Source organism: Pteropus medius, unplaced genomic scaffold (assembly GCF_902729225.1).
Source record: "Pteropus medius unplaced genomic scaffold, Ma_sr-lr_union100, whole genome shotgun sequence".
NCBI classification, from domain to species: Eukaryota; Metazoa; Chordata; class Mammalia; order Chiroptera; family Pteropodidae; genus Pteropus; species Pteropus medius.
Window position 1 is genome coordinate 89,412 of NW_024343733.1, and position 13,211 is coordinate 102,622.

The 13,211-nt window shown below is 36.5% G+C and overlaps 1 protein-coding gene across 1 annotated transcript in view; it reads right to left on the bottom strand.

Moving 5' to 3' along the window:
* Positions 1-13,211, bottom strand: part of NAA25 (N-alpha-acetyltransferase 25, NatB auxiliary subunit) — a 56,908-nt gene that overhangs the window by 9,146 nt on the left and 34,551 nt on the right. The window contains exons 16-22 of the mRNA XM_039868157.1: positions 8,654-8,805; positions 8,012-8,137; positions 6,647-6,890; positions 5,224-5,347; positions 4,462-4,527; positions 3,279-3,376; positions 2,039-2,149 (exon numbers count right to left, since the gene is read on the bottom strand). Coding sequence (XP_039724091.1) covers positions 2,039-2,149; positions 3,279-3,376; positions 4,462-4,527; positions 5,224-5,347; positions 6,647-6,890; positions 8,012-8,137; positions 8,654-8,805 — 921 coding nt within the window. The remainder of the gene's footprint in view (positions 1-2,038; positions 2,150-3,278; positions 3,377-4,461; positions 4,528-5,223; positions 5,348-6,646; positions 6,891-8,011; positions 8,138-8,653; positions 8,806-13,211) is intronic.

The window sequence follows — 13,211 nt, forward strand, 5'->3', positions numbered from 1 at the left end:
TGGTAACACCCAGCACAGTGTCAAATTTAAAGAATTCCTGAATTTGTTATTCTTGAATTGTGCAGAAAGTCAGTATTACTACTAAAACCATAAACATTTTCAAGAGACAGTGGCTACTATATTGCTACAGCAAACAAGGCCTTCCTATTGAAATAGGAAAAATTCTAACAACAAAACAGTTTGTCATGTGCAGAATGAATCCTAAATAACTCCTTTAAAAAAAGAATACACATTATGTTGTTTTACACATTCTAAAATAAAGATAGGAAGAAACTCCAAAATTGAATTTAAAAAGAAACAAATGAACTTTATTTACATCCCTCTAATAATATAACCTCAGTTTTTAATTCTAGTGCTTTTACAGAGTACCTAATCTATCTACATTCACTGGAACATATTCTAAGGACAAAAAGTAAAATTGCAAATAACGTGAACTTAATTTTGTGGGTTTGTTATTGGAACTAGTAGTGAAACTGATGTGCTAATTCCAAAACTATTTGGTATTTATTGTAAAAAAGGCAAGTGAACAAATATATTGATGCTGTTAGAAGCCGGGTTCTCATTCTATGAAAATAAAGTTACAAATATGGAATGAGGGAAGGAAGAGAAGGAAGACAAGTGATGTTGGACTGAAGCTGGAGGTATCAGTAAGAATTAATTATTTAAAACTCTGTGTGTTTGTGTATGTAATAAATTTCCTATCTCTTTCCACGGACATAACTAGAAGCAATGAAACTCCAACAGCACTTAACACACCTAACACCTAGATCTTGGTTTTGAAATACCATTTCCCATAAAGGAACCAGGAGGGCTCCTTGAAAAAGTATCTGATTTCAGGTCAATGGGAAAGTACAAAGTGCTTGGAGCATTTTTGCTGTTCCAGAAAGCAGGGACTAAAAAACTGATGAGGACACGTTCAAGGATAAAAACCAGCTTAACGTGGCTCCCATTAGCCAAATTTGAACATCCAAAGGAAAATGATGATAATGGATTATAAGGTTAATTTTAAAAAGAATGAGTTCATAGTGATACTCAGATAGTGATATTAAAAATACACAAACAAATATATATATGAATGGGGGTGGGACAGCTCTATTTTACAGAATAATGCAAGCTAAATAGAGATGACAAGTTGACAAAATTTTTAAAAATTCACCTTTGTGGAACCACTAATGTAATAATGATTCACGCAAGTTAGACTAACAATGGATGCTAAAACCAATGAGTGAAAGGCTGGTGGAAAGCAGGATAGTCACAGTCTCAAAGTATCATCCTGCAAGGGAGCAAAGGCACCTTTCCAATAAAGATATCCAGTAGACGCTTCCTTTTATCAAATAATTAAATTAGAAATCAGCAACAACGGGACATCACAACATTAGTGCCCCTGATTTAAAAACAATTAGCCAAATCCAGATTGTGGGACAGTCTACCAAAAATCTAGACAGACTGACTCTTCAACCATAAAGACAAAAGGCCAAGGAAGTGTTCTAGATTAAAGGAGGTAAAGAGACATATCTAAAAGCCGTGACAGATCCTTAGTAGGATTCTAGTATCTTGAAAAAAGGCTAAAAAGGACATAATTATTTTATCAATATTAAATTTCCTTTTTTTCTCCCGTTTTTTGTTTTTTACTGTCTTTGAATGTTAAATGTGTGAAAATTTCTTGAGTATTTGTAGAGGACTGCCCTTGTTTTATCCTTGTGTTAAATATCATGAAGTCTGTACTTTTCTTTCAAATGGTTCAGCAAATTGGGGGAGGGGGGCGGTATGGAAGCGAGGGAGAAGGTGAAGGTGGGGGAGGAAGAGAGGCAATGCAAATGTGGCAAACTGTTAACAGGTGGTGAGTCTAGGTAACGATATTTGGGTGTCACTATGCTAATCTTTCAGCTTTCCTGTAGGTGTGTAATTGAAAAAACAACGTTGGGGAGAGAAAATGAATATATATGGAATCCTACGGTCTGTTACAACATGTAGAGAAACAGTGAAAGAAAAAGCAGCATGCAGCCAGATTATTACTTGTGTTTTCTGTTATTATTACCATGATGATGCTGGTTTCTTTTTTCTTCTTTTTCTTTTTCTGTAAATTTAATTTATATGGTCGCAGGACACTCTCACAGTAACTGGACACCCAAAGGATAATAGAAATAGTCTGAAAGAAGAAAAATTACAAATTCATGAATAAGAATTACATTCAAGATATCTATCAGGAACAGTTAAATGTAATGGATTAAACAAAGAGACTGACAGTTCTCTACACAAATCCCTTCGATTTCTCCTCACCACCTTGATTCAGGCCTTTATCATCTTCTGCTCAGAATACTGTGACAGCTTAAATATTTATCCTTTCTTCTGGCTTTCCCAGCTCTAAACCTACTCTCCACTTACACCAGCTTCCTTTCACTTTCCTGTAGGAAGCGGGGATCTATTCACATTCTTTTCACTCAAGTGAGACATCCAAATTCCTACGTATGGAATCCAAAAGTTCTTTACCATGTGCCTTTTTCCATCCATCTCTCCAGCCAGGTAAGATGCTGCCTTACTTGCAAATCTAACTTACATAGAAAGAAATCTCCCCAGTTGGTCAGTACCTAATCCTCCTTTGTGTTTAAGTTAGATGTTTACATGTCTTCTCCTATGCTCCAGTGTAAGCATGTACATACACATACGTGCAATTATTACACATTCGTTCATTCAGTAAGTACATCTTGGGCACTTAACAATGTGCCAATCACCAGAATAGAGAATACTGCCCTCAGGAAGCTTACAGACTAGTAGGAGAAGAAAAGTAAATAAACATGCAACAGAAATTAAAGGAAAGACAATAAATTATGAGTGTTTGTGATCCTCTCTGTTAAAAAAGAAGAGAGTTTTGCTACATCAGCTCCTGAATTCTCTTTCATAATGCAGAATCTCAGTAATTAATTAGTAAACAGCAACAACAAATAAAAGAAGCTGGAGGAATTAATTTAAACAACATAATAGTTAAGTCACAAAGGAAAATAAACAAAAAATAGCTAGAACTGGAGGGAATCTGAGCAATCTTCAGAGATGAGTAAAGCAAATTCCAGGAAGTTTTATCTAAGCATTATGAATAAAACCTTGGTATTCTTGAAAAAAGCTGGTCCAGAAAATGACTTAAAATGTTTCTCAATTAATGAAAGGCAGGGTGAGAAAATAAATTACAGGTATAAGGTGCCTATTACCTGTTCATTTTTGAAAAATTAATCCTGCATACATTTAAGGAAAATTGAGTTTTTCAGAAAGAAAACAAAACATACCTCAACAAAGAAGACTAGGTTTTCTAAAAGAGTGGGGTGTGTTTTCAAGTTACCATCTTTAACTTCTAACAGATCACCTTTACATTTACTGAAGACGTCTGAAACAGAAAAATATTTTATGGTTTTATTCAGGTTCTGTTTCAATGTTATTTTTAGAAACACGATGCACAATCTACTAAAGAATAAGCAAATTTAAAAGCTTATTCCAGAAATCTTCTCCCCCCACAATGAACCAAACAGCAAGGAACATCTATCTTAAGCTCTTTAAAAATCCACATGACTATTGCTCTAATTGTCTTCAAAATAAAAAAGGTGGCCTTACAAATTACATATTCTAGGGTCTAAACACCAGCTAAGCCTTTCCACAGACAGACCACTGGCACAATAAATTTAAGGTTTCAAGTGAATGATTTAGAAGAACTTGTGTCATTAAGGATTTAAAGACTACAGTACACAGTATACAGCAAGTATCACATTTAATTCTCATAATTTTCATCTTTTAATTATCATTTTTCATTTGGACAATGAAATAAAAGACTGTTTAGGCTCATGAAAATAGAGACCTTTATAGATTAATATGCTTGTGTGCACCCTTTTACTAAATAATTCCATTTCTAGGAATTTAATCACAAGAAAATACTCAAATTAGTACCCAAACACTTGTGTCCCAAGATGTTCATTTCGTCAGTTATAAATATACTGTTACAAATAACTCAAGTGCATAATATGTCTTCTATGGGGGAATAGAGAAATAAATTTGGTACACTGATATAAGACTATAAATTATGCCATCCGTCAAATGAATGGAGTGTATATATAACTGACAATGTCAGTAAAGCATGTATTCTTCCTTTTCATATGTTAAAAAAACAATCACTACTATGTATTTCTATATACATGTATGGCTGGCCGTTTGGGTAGTATCTAAAAAATGTCTACGGTTCGTTCTTACCTCTGGAAAAATGGGGCTGCGAAAGGGGGAAAGACCACAGACACCTGTGTACTGTTTTATAATAGGTATCTACTGCTCCTGTCACCAAAACTTCTTAAAGTTAAAAACAAGTCTTTAAAAATACCAAAAGTATGCATTATTTTCAAATCCTCTTACAAGTTTCTATTGTAAAAATGAGCAGCTATCAGACAATTAGATGTAAAAATGAGAATCCACAGTAATAACGCTTACCTTTTAATTGTTCTAATAAAGACTTAAGACTATTCTCTACTCGCTCCTGGATCTCCACTGTATCCTCTAAAAATGAAAAGCAATGAAAAACGTTCATTTTTTAAGCAAGATTAATACCTACAAGCAACATGTGGGCAAAGACATTTTAAGACCAATTGGCATCTAAATTCTATTACTGAGAGACAGAGAGAAAGATGAAAAAAAGGGAAAAGAAAAAAAAGGAAGAAAGGGAAAGAGGGGGAGAAAAAAAGAAAAGAAAGGTATTAATTATCTTCTGCCAAAAGCACTACCTAAAATTCTCTAGGACTAGAAATCTATGTTTCAAACACTCTAAATGACAGGATCTACAAATCTTACACTTTAGAAGAAAAAAAAAAGCCATAGTCTATAGCATATTTGTGCTTCTTGCTGGTTTGAGAGCTTACAAAAAAACTCTTCTCCATAAAGTTAAGGGCTTCATTTTAGGTAAAGAACTCAATTTGAAATCTAACAATATTTCAACAAATCAAGAATTTCTTCAACTTCTGAACCTAAGAAGAGTTCAAATACAGAAAGGACTTAAGCTTCTAAAACATTACTTTGTAACCTGTGAATGTACTTTATATTTAAACCATATATTTCTTGTATATTAAACCAGACATTTCCAGAACAGCTTCTAGCTTGAAATTTTTCCAGTGAGGTTACAGATATTTTGTTGCATATATTAAGTGCAATACTGCAATGACAAAGGCCTTGTAAACACACTCCTGCAAATGCACTTACCTAAACCACTGGCATCCAGCTCATAAATATCACTAACAAGATAAAAGGAACTGGTCTGACACTGAGAACAGCCAGAATGAAAGAATCCGGCCATTCTGGTAGGCACAGGACCAAGGAAAGGATACTGGAAAGGAAAGGAAAAAGTGATATTCTTTAAATTCATCTAAACTCATACAAAATAAGAAAACAAGGGATTATTAACTACTGGATAAAAATCTATCTCAGTAATTAAGTTACAAAACACTAATCAGCAAACTACAGTTGTCCCCCTCTTATCTGTGGGGATACATTCCAAGAGCCCCAGTGGATGCCTGAAACCAGAGACAGTACCAAAATCTATATATACTGTTTTTTCCTATACGTACATACCTATGATAGTTTCATTTATAAACAGGGGAAGAGGTTAATAACAATAATAAAATAGAACAATTATAACCATATACCATAATAAGTTATAGGAATGTGGTCACTCGTTTCCAGGGACCCCTTGCTGGAGTCTTCGTATAGGCTCAGTGCTTGCAGGAGCAACACTTTGCCGCCAATCAAAACACGGTTCTGTTCATGTCTTCCACCCACAAACTTAATGCCTTTTCCATCTTAACTAAACAGTTACCATGCACTGTGGCTGTAACTTCTACAGTTTGAGGTACAATAGAAAAATAGCACAAATTTCTTTTTCCTTCTTCACAATTTTGTGGATAGGAGATTCGTTCCTACTGTAGATCTAAACAACCTCAGCATGTGATTGTTTTTCTTATTAAGTGCAGAACTTTCACCTTTTCACTTAAAGGCAGCACTTTACGACTTCTTTTTGGCATATCCGAATTACCAGCATCACTACTCTTGTGCTTTGGGGCTATTATTAAAATAAGGGTGACTTGAACGCAAGCACTGCAATACCCTGATAACCAAGATGGCTACTAAGCGACCAAAGGGCATGGATACACTGGACAAAGGGATGATTCACGTTCAGGGCGGGACGGATCAGGACAGCGCGAGATTTCATCATGCTACTCAGAACAGCAAGCAATTTAAAATGTATGAATTGTTTATTTCTGGAATTTTTCCATGTAATTTTTGGATTGCAGCTGACTTCGGCATAACCATAATTATGGAAAGCGAAACCACAGATAAAAGGAGACTACTGTAATAACTAAACCATTATGGTAAAAACAGAAACACCCATTAATTTGTTGATAGCTATTAAAAATTCACCATCACAAGGTTATTTTGCTTTTCCTCACTGCCCAGTTTGGATACTGAGAAAGCCTCTGCAATTCCCTGAGTCTATAATATTCACCTTTTTCTAATAGATGCCATAATTAGAACAAACTACTGTTCTTTACTATTCACCCACCTCGAATTTCTATTTTTAAAAAGATGTTCACAGATTATTGCAGTTTTAAATACATAATGATGATACCTGAATTTCCTTCTCAATAAATCGCTTTCCTGTCTCCAGGGCCACCTCCAGCTGTTGGAGGAGCAAACGAAGAATATCAATCCGGGAGGATACACCATTCTCGGTGGTCTTCTCTGAGTTCTTTGGCTCCATAGGGTGGTTAAGACTTGGAAGTCCACTGATCAGCCTCAGTGTTAAGGAACGGATTCTTAACCACATGGTCTCCTCCGCCAATGAAAGTTTTTTATGTTCTTCAGAAACATCCCTTTAAAAAAAATCCCCAAAACACCCTTTTTACTCAATGTGTTACCTTTAAATCTTTCGAGGTTCACTTTCATCATACAAGAGGCCTTGAATGGCCCCAACTTTCATTTACAAGCTGAATGATCTTAAACAAAGCAAAATCTCCCAAGTCCCCATTTTGGTATCCATAAGACAGGAATGATTACCTACCTCTCAGACCATTTTCCCCTTAAGACTTACTTTTCTAATGATAAAATACATTATATAAAAAATTTAAATAACAGAAAAGTAAAAAATTAGAAGGAAAACCTGCCCTGATAACCAAGGACCCACAATATTAACAAGCCTTGTATGGATTCTTTCAGATTTTTGCAATATAGATGTACAAAAATGTGCCTAAAATGTTTATATAACAATGTATTTTAAACAAAATAGATTCACAGTATTTACATTATTTTCTAAATTGCATCTTTTTATGTGTGTATACAGAAGAGTTAACATAGCAAGCCTGAGGCTATTACCTTTAAAAGAATCTGCTTGTGAGGTTGGCCTGTGGCACTCCAACCATTCCCTAATAAATAAGAGTGGCTTACTGTGCCTAGACTGTCTGTTAATGGTGAACACTTACTTTCCTTCTGGGAGTCTGGAATATTGGTATACGCTAGACAGAGGGTGCCCACGTAACTAGCTGATAAAAACCCTGGGCACCAAATCTCTAACAGGCTTCTCCAAGCAGAAACGCTGCACAAATGTTACTGCATTTTTCACTGCTAGAGAAAGCAGCACACTGGGTATGGCCCCTCACAAGAGAAAGAAGGCATTGGAAATCTGTTACGCTAAGAAAGTCTTTCCCCAAACCATTTTTATTTTTAACTTTAAAAATTCTTCTAGAATTTCTAAGGAAGTTTAACACATAATCTTTAATCTATCTGGAATTTGTTTTCACATATGCTATGAAGGAAGATCTCACATTTAGATTATCCAGTAATCCCAACATAGGGATAAGATTTATTTTCTTCCTTTGCCTTATCTCTATTTTCTGATCTCTAAAACGAACATGTATATTACATTTTTTTTTTCATATAACTCTTAGCTTCATCCTAATTCTTTAAAAATAAATTGCTCAGGGGTACTTCTAGTTACCTGTCTTTTGGATCCCAGCTGAAGAAAACATTTAAGTCTCTGTTGTCTCGCAAGGCTTCCCATGGAATGTCATCTTCTTCTGGCCGAAGATTCATTGATTTTATACTTTCAGCTAAGCTGACTGATCTGTGATATAGAAAATTTATTTATGTATTATTTCAATAGTAAAAAGCCATGAAAATATATTAGCTAAAATTTTGTTTTACTAGAAAGAAAGAAAAGGAAAGAGGAAGGAAAGAAGAAAGAATTTATTACTAAGAAGTAAAGGCTCATATAAGGTAAAAGAGAACCAAGCACAGACCATACTGGCCTATTTCTGGAGACCCAACCAAAATAAAGTGGACCAACATTAATTCCTAAAATCCTGTGTCTGCAGGGATCCTTGTAAACATAATATGGACCAGGGTGCTGACCACTAGCTGGCTTCTGTATTCAACCTGAGACGGTGCTGGAAGTATTCTCATGCCCCATGACATGCACCAGGTTCTTCCTCCTCTCTTCCTTGCACTGTGCCCCTCCTCTACTTCCTCTTTTTTCCCAGTTTTCCTTAGCTTAAGCCTAATGTCACCCAAGGACCCATTAAAGGCACTTAGCATCTGATCTAATTCCTTAGCTCCTTTTTAGCTCTTGTACAATACTTACATATTTGCTTCAAGTAGAAGGTCTAACAACATCCGTTCAGTACGGACTTGTGCAAAATGAAGAGAATTATTCAGCCTGTTCCTAAAAGCGATAAACTCTGGGATCTTCTCAAATGCACCGTATTTGTAAGCTTGAATAATATATTCTGAGGTCTGGGAAGGAAAGACATTACCTCGGTATAAATATTTCACAAGTCAGGCAATGAAGGCACACCTTGCCAGCGAAAACAAAACACTCAAACTAAAATTAAGTGAGATATTGAATCTACTCTTTAAAGGCCTTGGTCACCAAGTAATATGAGCTTTTTAAAATCTTATTTTTCTTCTTTCCTATATCCGAGTCAAATGTCTTCTTTATTAATATTACTCCAAATACCCAGCTACTGCTGGCATCACAGACTTTCTCTTAGCAGTTACATTTTTCAATTCAACAGGACTGGAGGTTTTGTTACACCACATCAGTCAAAAATTTGGTTAGTGCCATTGTGGAAGGGATACTACTCCATGTTTTTCTGCATCTAAGAAAAAAAAAGTTTCCAAGAACACCAGACCACTCTAACTACTCTACCGCCACCCCAAATAAAGATCACTGTTCTTCAGAAAAAAAGGCTGCTCCTTGGTTTTATTTATTTCTGAATACTCTGTCACAAACATAGGTATATGTGCATTACATCAGGATAGAAATCAGACGCCAAACAAAAGACCTATAGAAATTCATGTCATAATCCATTCTGAAGACAGAAAGACTTCAAGAACCCAGTTACTTGTCCATCCAAACTACATTAAGACCTCTGCTGGAAAATTCCATAAACAAGTAAGTGAAGTCCACACTCACCACATGTGCTTGAATTTTAGATTAATACACATGTACAGATGAAACATTGTGAACAGAGGCAAGATAAAGATTTCTAAATAAAAATTCTGGCACAACAGAAGAAAATCTCAGGGAAGAACATTTCATGGCAGGGCCTATGCCATCAGGATCAGAAGTAAGGATAGCACTCTTTTGGGCCAAGGGAAGTGTTAGCTCAAAGCTGACGTCTGCCCCAAAGATCCTTTCTAGGAAAGCCAGTCTTTGCATCGTCTCAGTCAGCTCTGCCCCCATCTCCATAACGTCCAAAATATTTGCCCAATAGGAAAATAGGCTAATAGTTAACAACATACCCTCTGATACACAGCCTCGCAGGGTTCATTTCAGGCCGCGGGATTGCGCCACGGGCGCTAATTCAACTGCATTCGATGCGGCTTTTAAACCCCCATGGGACACCTCGGCGAGCTGTTTGCCTGCAGTATCTGGAGAAATTAAAGACGGACGGACACAAGAAAATTAAAAAGATTACTTGTGATCCTGCAGGTTTAAAGAAGGACTATCTGAAAAAGCTTAGTGTACCTTCTAGCCCAATTAAAGGACAGTGACAGGCCCCATTGAGAAGAGGCCAGGATACTCTAAACACATATGCCTATCCGATGGTCTCTTGGCTTGGAAAATATAGCAAGGTTTACCATCAGCCCTTGCAAAAGGGACTTATAGCTTGAAAAAACTGGCTGGTTAGGGACATATGATCCAGCAATTAATCAGGATAAAAATATGACTTTGGTGATTCCAATCAAATTTATCAGTTACATTCCAAAATATGCTATGATTAAAGGAAAGAACCCAGCCTTACCAAGTGTAGAGGCAGTTTTAACTTCTGAGTGGTCCACAGACTACCACTTTAGGAAAAAGGCAACAACTTTAAAAAGAGAAAAATCAGGGGCAACAAAGAGGGAACGTGGTCCTTTAACAAACTAAGAAGGTAACTGTAGTTCTCTGGCCGCTCTCTTTAAGATAGTCCTCCTTTAATGCTGCAGTAAACTATCACTGTAGAGCTAGGAAAGAGCCTGGGCAGCTACCATAGGACAAAGGCTGAGGAAGGACTATGGTTTAAAGAAACACCCCTCTATTGGAACTGCAGGCAAAACTGGAAGCCACCGGCACTTTAAAGTTTTTAAATATGAGAGAATGTTGTCCGTACCTATTTCTACTCATTTATAAATCAATGAGGCTATTTAGATCCCATTCGGACTCCTGAAATGAACCCTGGTCACTGTAAAAATCAGCAAAATACATAGATATGAAACCCCTGAATAATGACTTTCATGAATACCTAAAATAGAAACTATTAGAGGGAAAATTTTTTTAAAGTAGAAACATATAAGTAACTTTCACTGATATAAAAATCTAGTTCTAATTCTGGTATTGTAAAAATCTATTCTAAAGTAATGATGACAGCAGACAATGACCTTTCCCGAAAGAAAATCCCTGTGTAGACCTTCCAAATATAACTTTCAATTCTACAGCACAAAGCCTTACAAAACAGAACATCAGCTTTCCACTTAGGAATAAAAGGGTTCTTTCAAAGAGCTAGTTGGGAATTAAAATGCATCAGTCACTCAAGGAAAAACCACCTGGAGTGGTTTTGGGGATCCCCAAAACTACAATAAAAGATGTGGAGAGCATAGAGTTTTAGATTCCAGAGAGATATTTCACACTATCAGACGGTTTAACACATACAGCACGAGTACTACCGCGATCTTTATTAGCCTCAAATCCTACAGGAAACGGTCCACACCACAGACTCCATTTTCCCGTATGGGACTCAGGCTAGGCACTGTGGCTTCGGGTTTGTTTTCCTCACTGTACTGTGATTTGCTTTTGCCTCCAGAACTCCCCAAAGATTATCTACCTAAATGATTAAATAAGCTTTGTCTTTCTAGTTAATAGTAACAAAAATGAATTTCAAGCAGTCCTAGTCCCACATTAATAAAATACTATAATTTTATCAGGTTCAGCTTCACAAACATTCAGGTGAATTATCACTCCTGCCACACACAACCATCAGCAAAACATCAAAGATACAAAAAGCCACCACGGACAACACTCAAATCACTCCTAGGATCTCCTTTCCCTACCACAATACTTTCAGAGTGTGTGTGTGTGTGTGTGTGTGTGTGTGTGTGTGTGTGTGTGTGTGTGTGTGTGTGTGTCATGTTTTTTAAAAAACAATTCTCTAAACACAATATTTGGGGGGGGGATTAAAACTTAATTTTTATTAGAATAAAATAATGTGCCTTCATTGGCCAAATCATGAACAATATGGTTTTTCAAAGAATGTTGGATGACTGGAAACAAGTGAAACCAGCCACCTGACTTGGACTAATCCCTTATTTACTTTCCACTCCCACCTCAAAGCTTTTTGAGAAACAAAACTTTGAAAGGAATTCTATAAATCAAGTGTTTAACATCTTCCTTAGAAATACAGAAATGAGAGACAGAACAATGAGATTTAAGGGACACTTTTCTTTTGATTTTTTTAAAGTTAGTGAAACTTCTTCAAAAAAACAGAGGACAAGCACAGATACTTGAAAACATGGTGAAGACTCAGATTCAACTGCCCACTCATGCTAAGAGATTTTAGAAACCCAAGGTCCTAGAGATGCCCTCTGACCTCTAAGCCAGACCAGCACCTTCTGAGCAATTTGAACAAATGCTGATGCCCACTTCCTCTCTCCCTGATCAGGAGCTATGGCACAAAATGAGGTCTGAAGAGATATCAATCACTGTGGGAGAGAGGAGCTATGGGGGAGGGGAACAGGGCTTAAAAGCCAATTGATAAAGCATAGCTCACCATTTCTCGCTATACCAGCCCTCTAGGCCATGCCTTCAAACTTGTCAGAACATTATTATTGCAAGCTGACAACAAACCTATATTCTATGTTCGGAAATGCTTCTGCCGTACCCGTCTTCTATTTAATAACATTTCATAAAGAATTAGATAGAAGATAGATTAGCCTATTTAACTATTAAAGTTACAAAAAGGTTTGCTTGTCATCCTCATGAGTGCTTGCCAAGAAGAACCCCAGAAACCAGCTTCCTCACTAAGTTCCTTAGCTGCTATTAGGCCAAAGCTCTGGGCAGACACCTGGCATGGCCCAGTTCCAGGCGATGAGTCTTAGAAGCACATTGAGAACCCAGAAGGCAGTGACCATCCTAAAGACATGCCTTATCTTTTACATATGTTCCTGGGTAGTTCTGCATAGCTGGTCGACTGAGTAGAGACAAAACAGATGGTTTTTCTGCAAAAACTTCTGCTTAACTGACAAGTGGAAAACCAGGCCTGATTGCAATGAAAAATATGGTGCAAATCCCATCCTTTCATTATGGCACATAGAAGCTCTATCTTATTTATTGCTAGTTAAAAAAAAAAAAAATACTACTGGCCAAAGTTATTTAAAACATGATTCAATTGGTCAATTTTATAATTCTAAGTGTACTCACTGTTGGCAAAGAGCACAGTGGTTATAAACTTCAGAAATAAATCAAGGTAACAGCCGCTATCACAGAATCTTATACAGCAACGCAGGCTATAAACTCTTCAGGGCTATTTCTCATACCCTTGAAAAAAGTCTCTTAGAGATTAAAAGACCGATCTAAGAGGCATAACACTTCCTATCCTGTTAATACCCAGTTTTAAATTCACCTTTGCATGGATCCTATTAAACATGCCCATTCTAACCAC